Source organism: Haemaphysalis longicornis, unplaced genomic scaffold (assembly GCF_048455015.1).
Source record: "Haemaphysalis longicornis isolate Haplotype H1 unplaced genomic scaffold, Haemaphysalis longicornis Haplotype H1 scaffold_1, whole genome shotgun sequence".
NCBI lineage: Eukaryota > Metazoa > Arthropoda > Arachnida > Ixodida > Ixodidae > Haemaphysalis > Haemaphysalis longicornis.
The window spans coordinates 152,167,303-152,175,620 of NW_027526203.1; the positions used below are offsets into that span (position 1 = coordinate 152,167,303).

General features: G+C 47.5%; 1 protein-coding gene across 1 annotated transcript; it reads left to right on the forward strand.

Moving 5' to 3' along the window:
- Positions 1 to 2,831: 2,831 nt before the first annotated feature.
- Positions 2,832 to 6,924, forward strand: LOC144155192 (uncharacterized). The gene is made up of 2 exons (XM_077686487.1): positions 2,832 to 3,028; positions 3,331 to 6,924. The coding sequence occupies exons 1-2, from the start codon at positions 2,850 to 2,852 to the stop codon at positions 3,581 to 3,583; spliced, it is 432 nt and encodes a 143-aa protein (XP_077542613.1). The 5' UTR covers positions 2,832 to 2,849; the 3' UTR covers positions 3,584 to 6,924.
- Positions 6,925 to 8,318: the final 1,394 nt, after the last annotated feature.

The window sequence follows — 8,318 nt, forward strand, 5'->3', positions numbered from 1 at the left end:
CGCGTCGGTACAGTGTAGTTCTTAACCCGGTCTTGGCGTTATTATGCACTGTACAACTCGGCCAATAAACCCCCTGGTTCGTCCTGGCCCCCTTGGAGCCTGTCGTCGCCTGTGTCGGTGAGTCCAACCCGTCGCCGCGTCTCCCTTGTGGACGCCGCGTACCTCTCTGGGGCATTTTGGATGGGTCAGTTCCGGGCGTAGGGAGAACACCCTGAACCCCACTTAGGCCCACAAGGGACCAACGAGCCCACTTTGGCGCTCAACGTCTCTAACGAGGCTAGTCGGGGTGGTTTGCTATCCCGTAGCTAGGCCCATTATGCCCACAGTATTTACCTGCACGGTTGTTTCTCGTTGTGTCGGGTTTACAGCCGATGTGACCAACACGCGTAGAAAGCTGGTAGAGTCGCGGGTGAATTGAAGGCAATCGTGCGAGCTTTGAGCGATAACGACGATAACGCCCCCACGCGGCATTTTTGGCGCGGCTGGGACCTAGTTTACCCATTCTCCTCTCCTTCGGTCGCTGTTCCTTCAAGCAATCATCACTCCCACGGCTAGTGAACCACCCTTCCCCCCCAAACTTTGGGTTGAGTTTTTGTGGTTGTAATCAATTGTGGGCTTTCTCCTTGGTTATGGTGAGCAGCGATGGCACCTATTGTTATAAAGGCCCCGTATTTACCGAAGATGTGTTTTTGCGCACCTTTTCGAGAACTGCGGTCACTTGTAACGCCTCAGTCCTATCTTGCGCAGCTTTAGATAAAATTTTATAACCATCTCGTTTTGTTGTGTTTATGTACTAAAAAGTTTGGGCTTGTTGCGTAAAGGTATAAATACTGCATTGCAAATTACAGAACAAACTCCGAGATGTTTTGCATAACCACGTAGTTCCCCCTTCGGGGTGATGGTGTAATTTTTATCACCCCTTTGTGCTTGCCCGCCATGCAGCAAGCCACATGCGTGCACGAGTCTGATTGTCTGTTGTAACCATACAAGTGGGACGTCGTCGCTGCGTGCGCGATAAGAAAAAAAAAGGAGGGGGTTACTTCTTTGCCGCGACAGTGATGGCTACTTGAATAAACAGCGACCGAGAGAGAGAAGAATGCGTTAACTAGGAACCAGGCGCAGTAAAACAAGCCGCGCGGGGGCGATCGACGCTTGCATAGAGAAATAAAAAATTCGGAGAGAGGACACTCGGGCTAATCGCGGCTCAAAGGCCTGACTCTTGCTCCGTCCGGCAGTTGGCGTAAGTGGTAAACAAATATATATTTAAAAGCTAACACACAATATGGTACTATTAAAATTTTGTTACACATTATACTACACACTTATTGATGTAACAAGTTGATTGGTTGTGAAGTAAATTTTCGTGCTTTCTGTGTGCATGGTATAAAGTGAAGCCGCAGGGAAGCCGTCGACATTTGTCCTGATTTATCTCTTTTGACAGCATTTTTAGCGGTTTGCATGCGAGTTTTTGAACTTCGTGCCAACTTCTCTTGGACAAAGACTCCCCTGGCGCATCCCTCACGGTATCGGTTGTTCGTCCTCAACGAAAGGCGCGGCATTTCCTGAAAGTTCCGGCGCGGGATATCGTATTTACGTTTCTTTGAACTTCAAAGGCGGCGAGTATTGCGTAGTGAAATAATGCATGGCGGGTTTTAAAGACGATAGTCTTTCTTTGGCTACTTAAACCCAGAAATTTTGGTCTGTCTGTATGTCTTTCTGTCCGTCTGTCTGTCTGTCGGTGACTCGATTCAGCCACCCGGCAAAAGTACAATTGATATTGCGCAATAGTCTTGTATACTTACAGCCACATGTAAACGTCTAAGCCCGTTTTATATGTTCATACTTGTCACCTTTATTGAACAAGAACAAGACATTACGCAAATATAAGGCAGGAAATTTGTACACAAGAGATATTTACAGTGTTCCTTTAATAAAGAATTCATGGATGCTTGGTTTTTCGATAGCAAATGATATTCTACATCTACTGCAGAAAACCGCCGCCTCCTGGCGGCATATGAGAAATCACGCGGCAACAGCAAAGAAAGGTTCTCACTAGCTAGGTTCCACGTTCTGCTTGGAACGCACGTGGAGCACGGCCACGCGACTCTATAAACCTTCTGGTCGGCCGCCTCTATTCACGCGCGCCTCCGCCGTACTGCAGCGCTGGCATCGAGGAACCTGGCCTGTAGCAGTGGAACGCGGTAAATTCAAATCGCCTTGCGCAAACCTTTAGTCTTTTTCCCTTGGGATGAGCGCGACGGTACAGGAACAGCCTGAGAGGTGAGCGGGAAAGCAAAGGGGAGCATTTCCTTGGCAAATGTCTACAAAGACTATCGTCTTTTGACGACATTTGCAACGAAAGGAGCAGATACGCGGCCACTTTTTTGTGTCTTCAGGACAGTAGTTCAGGCAATGCAGTGGTAACACCAAAGTGACCATGTCTGTTAGCTGAACATAAAAATTTTTTAGGGAGGTTGTCGTGTTCGCCCAAGTGCTTAAGTGCCAGCTGTACGCTCTTGTCGCACGTGGCGTTCGCATTCCGCGTACGACGGTGGTGAGTAACGTGCATAAGTTGTTGACCGGCCGGCGGTCCATAACGCCGAAGCAAGTGTCATGCGCTGTGGCTACACTTAGTATACGTGAGCCGCACGCTGCGTTCGATTATGCTACTACCTAATCCCGGCTAGTTATTTGTTGCTCTTATCTAATATGCCGTGGCGCTCTGCAGTGCCGTTCATACGAACATCTTCCTCTAGTCATTTTTGGCTAGTTTATTTATAAAGGATGTTTGCGCATACTGCATCCATTCTGTGAACACCACTGTATGTTATTTTCATGTTTTGCAGCCCATGGCCTCTGGTGGTCATCAGTACGGCACTTACTGCTGTGTGCCGTGGTGCCTACAGAGTAGCAAGGTATACCCGCGTGAAGTGCTCGGTCCAGGGGTGCATTTCTTCCGCATCTCACGGAAGAACGGGTGCGTTTGGGCTTTGTATTACCTTCATTTCTCGCCGCTTGTCCCGCTTAGGTAAAAAAGACCGCCATTCAGGCTGTAGTGGCTGCATTCTCGTTTTGTTATGCCAATAACCCTAAGGTTGCATTAAAAATATTCCTAACCACTCTTACGCAAATAACTAGGCATGCATATTTTCAGCGTTGTTAAAGCGGAACGGCTAGGTTCGCTGGGTAGAAGAAGACAAGGTTTTATGTAGCATATAAGTAGCATGTGGTGGATGCAATACTTGGGTGCTTGTTCTAGTAAAGTTTTTTTTTTTCATATGCTCAAACCAACGTGCCAAAATGCTGTTTAGACTGGTAACCCTGAATTTGTCATTGCAAACAACTTGTTTACTGTTCCCTTAATCACTCATGCAGGTCAATGCGTGGATGGCCTACACCGGACGTGATCAGCCAACTGCATTCGCCTTACAGAATATGCACTAAGCATTTTACGGCACAGGACTTTATGGATCCTGCCCGAATGCGGCTGACGAAGATGGCTGTGCCAACTGTTCTCCGAGTGTCGCAAGGTAATGCAGTGGAAGATCTTGATTTTATGGTTTCAGGTGTGGGCCAATACTGATGTGTGTGGTCTGTCATAAGCTGGCACATACGCAGAAAACCTCCAGGGAGCACCTTCCACCTGCAGCTCTCCCGTGAGCGGGCGAGATCCTTGCCTGCTGGACACTCGCACCACCAATTTTGGGACTGGGCGTCCTTTTGTGTATGGTAAGTATTGCCTTTGAAGAAAAGTTGCCAGATTGACAGTAAAGCAATACTCGTAACATCCTTTTGCTGTTGGAATCTACTTTAATGACACATAATTCTATGTTCAGAAAAATCAACATCCGTAATTAATGTTTTGGTAGAGCGCATAAAACGAGATTCCCCTAATGTAGAAGTACAGGACATCACGGGAGGGGGGGGGGGGGAGGAGGGGGGGGGACTGCAACAAATCATAGTTTCTTTCGCGGGATTACAGTTCGCATTGGAGTGCTTACCATTGTCCGTTGGTTTGAGATAACCGCTTGTGTTCTTAAGCAAACATAAGTAGTATAATATGCATTGCTAATTTGTTCCATCACTTTCACCTTTTCACAGGCATGTGTGTGAAACCGGTGCAGTTATAACACAGGGGATAGTTTTGTTTTTGTTAAAATTACTAATACCACGTTGTTTACACGGAGATTGGCAGAAGCCGAGGTGAATGGTAAATGCTTTCCAATTTAGTCTCCCTTGCGTTAACTCTGCTGCTGCTACCTAAGGTTACACGGCTTCAGTTTTCTGTGTGGCTTTGGGCAGAAAACCAGCTGCGTGTTAACGTCGACTCATTTGCGTACGAGTGGTGGCTTTCAACTATTTTTTGACACGCCTGCTTGTTCATGATGTGCAGGTGGTCTGCCAAGCCCGAGCTGGGCTGACGTGGACTCGCCGCTTGTGAGCTCTGACGGAGGAGATTTCTCTGGTGAGTGCCCGATTCGCTCACTCACCTTGTAATTGAAGAATACTGCAATAGATTTCACTGTACACCAATGAGGGAGTCAGAAGCTGCCATCAGTATATGACACATGCTTACTGCAACTTCAAGGCACCAAATGTGTCTAGTTTATTTGTCGTGATGTTGACATTGCCGAATGCAACTTTTTATACCAGTAGAATACTAGAAGAATGTTGTTAGATTGCATGGTGTAATTTTGTCTTTCTAAAGCAAAGACTCTACTTTGTCTACTTCAGTTCTGTGCGGTGTTCCAGCCCAGAGATGGGAGCAGCCAAAGAAGTTTAGAGCAACAATTAACAAACTGCAGTCCCAGGTGTCCAAGTACCGGAAGACCATTGCATAACTCCAGAAGCAGAAGACCAAGCTTCCACCATGCATTTCACGGGCACTGGGTGCTATCGGCCCACATGTCTCTGAGGAAGCATTCGACCTTCTGTAAGCGCATATCCGTTTGATACCGAGGGGGAACGGAAGGCGGTACGCAGTATGGCTAAAATAGCAAACACGTTTAATTCTTACTTTCGGAGCGTTTTTTTAAGACCCCGAACTCGAGTATCATGACGGTGCCAGGTCATTCAAACTTAATAAATGTATCCTTGGAAGGGGTGATAGAACTATTATTGCGGTTAGATGCCAAAAAAATCGACCGGCCCTGACGGTATCCCAGCTGTTTTTCGAAAGACGTATGCGGAAATTCTAGCTAGATTCCTTGTAATAATACTTGATGTTTCCATTAAAACTAGTACAGAGCCCGAAGATTGGCTGCTAGCACGTGTAATTCTGGTATTTAAGAAAGGTAACAGATTATTAGTTAGCAATTATCCACCAATCTCCCTTACTTGTATTTGTTGAAAACTACTTGAACACATTATAGTGAAATTTTTAAATACTTTTCTTGAACAACATAATGTAATTTACAGCACGGAACATGGCTTGCGATGGGGATTATCTACCACTGCGCAATTATTAGCAACTGTTAAGAGAGTTTTAGAATAACGTACGCAACCATACGCAAACAGTTAGCGAACGCTATTTCTTTGCGTCGTTCTCACTGCACATGCGCCGTACGTTAAGCCGCTTCTGCGTTTAGCGGACGGACGCTATTTCAGCGAAATAGCGTGCGTACGTGAGGCTGCTTTCGTTTCCAACATGGCGGCAAGTACCCCGGGAAGCACCCATGATTCCGCTTTTCTGTCGACAGTAATTTGCTCCCGATGAAACAAGTTCTTTGTCCCTGTGTTTTTAAATACGTCGAGTGCTTAGCACACCGCCCCTCGCGCAGCTCCGTATCGTCGCGGCATCGCTGACTGCACGAACGAAGCTTTGTGGCCAGGCCAGCGACCAAAGCGGTGTTTGTGTGTGTGTGTGTGTGTTGTGGGCGCGTTCACGATGAAAGGCGACGTTGTGTTTCTGCGGGTGGACAGTGCTTCCCATACTCTGGATTATCTTTCTAGAGCGACGTACGACTCAACCTCGCATCGGGTATGTACAGTGTGTATGGCTAAAAGCCCTCTCGAAAAACCGCGCGCGAGGTAAGTGCCGGATTTACGGCGGGCAGGAGGAGGCAACGGGCAGGAGGAGGCAACCGAGGCAACAGACTTGCAACGCATGTCGTGACGTTGTCTTCGTTCGAAACGCCTCTCTGAATTGTTTCGAGAATAAAATGTATGCGTCAAACCCGGGCATTCGGTTCAGGGCGTTCTGTGCGATTGCACGAAAGAAGTTCCGCGGGACTTCAACGGTGTCTTTATGGAACTTACTCAGGTAAGAGAATATTCATGCCGTGCTGTGGCCGTGTTGCATTCAATACTAACGGGAAAGCGTTTGTTTACACTTGTTTGGATAGTCGTAAAGCGTTTGTTTACACTTGTTTGGATAGTCGTAAAATCTCCAAGCACACCAGCACTCCGCTCGCAGATCAGCCGGCGAGTCATTTCGCAAAATATTAGACAGATGACGCCGTACGCATTAGCGTGCCGCTACGCAAGACTGATGAGACCCTCTACTGAAACTCCGCTCGCGGTGTTTACGTAGCGCGACGCAAAAATTTAGCGTTTAGCGTACGCAAAGGCAACAAACGCTGTACTAAAACTCTAACGAGTTCTCCCAAGTTCTGGAGAAGACTGGACAGGTTGATGTCATCTTTATAGACTTTTCTAAGGCCTTTGACAAGGTCCCGCATATCAAGCTAATAAACAAAATGAAAGATATTGGCATACCCCCGGAAATAATTAACTGGGTCATAGCATATTTAAAGGGACACTGAAGTGATTTGTAAACAATGCGGGATTACGAGCGCAAATTGTAGTCCGAAGTCTCTAGGCCCTGTTTCGACCACTCTGAGAGCGTTTACGCGAATTTATTTAGTAGAAAAATCAATTCGAAAATGCTGTCCTCCTCTCTGCACTCTCGCCCATTTTCCTTGGCGTTTTCGTGTGACGTCAACAGGAGAGGAGCTGGCAATTGGCTGCGCTACTGCACGGCTCGCCGACCTTCCGCGACCGAGTCAGGGGGCCCAACGTTTAGTCCGCCGGCCGCCGACGGGTCATGGCAATTCTCTCGATCAGTTGAAACTAAGCCACAACACGTTTGTGAATGGAAGAATGTGCCTTTCTTTACTTCGTTAGTTTGTACTCTGTATCTAGCTCCAAGTCAAGGTCGCTTCACACAAGCGCTGCACAAGCGCACATGCGACGCTTCGCTGACTGGTACGCCAGTAGGAAAATATAAGGTCTCTTGAAGGGGTAGAAGAGTCAGCGAAGTCAATATAGGTACTAAGGAAATAAAATCAACTGATATTTTTACCGTACAGCGCAAACTAGGGTGCGGGAAGCACTTTTTTGCGCTGGGCGAACAAGCACAGCGGTCAGCAGCACGACTACGCATCTGCGAACGCTTTACCGTCTAAGAAATGCAATTACTAGACGTGAGCTATTGTGGAAACACGGGGGACGCTTACTGCACGAGCGCAATACAACAAATAGTCACCCAAGCTGCTGGAAATACTAAAACTAAATAAAAGTGTAAACTTGTTATACATTATATACCTTATATTTACAGGCTCGGCAGCGCTCTCGCCCGTGGCCGGCCGGTCTGGAGCGCTAGGTATATCATCGCAAGTGTTTTGCCCGTCACAGGTTCGAATCCCCATGGGTGCTAGCTTTTTTTTTTATAAGGTAACTTTTTTGTTTTTCATCGATGTTTTCTATACTGAGTTCAACTTTTTTTGGGCCGCAACGTTCACTGCTCCACGAACTAGTCCGCAGAACTCGCGCAGCCCATGGCACTGGAGCGCTAGCGAGTTCTCGTTGGCGTGCTGTTGCCATAAGCACCGACTGCTTTGGGGCAGTGGGCACAGGCCAGAATCAACAGAACCTTGGCCTGGTGCGAACACGCTTTTTACGATACAGGCATGAGTGAGGCAAGCTCCAAATATGGGGGAAAAGCGCATGCATTTGTGCGTCTGCGGGGACGCGGAGGGCGTTCATGCACTGCGTAGGCCTCGGCTAGTGAATGCTACGATTCCAAGCCGTCCTGGGAGGGTTATCTTGTACATTTTACAGAGACAACATGGCAGAAGCGCGTTACTACGATTACTGGGATATTGAGAATGCCCATCCAACGACGCCATCGGATGTCAAACATGTTTTACAGAACCGAAACCGAAACCGAAACTTGTTTGATTGCTAACCTTGGGCATCGTCCAATCACGGTACCCCTCCTCCCAACGTCACAGCTTAGTTGGTGCGGCCGCCGCAAACCGTGCATGGTAGTTTTTCTTTCGCGCTTTCTAAAATAATTACCGATTTGTCAACCGGAT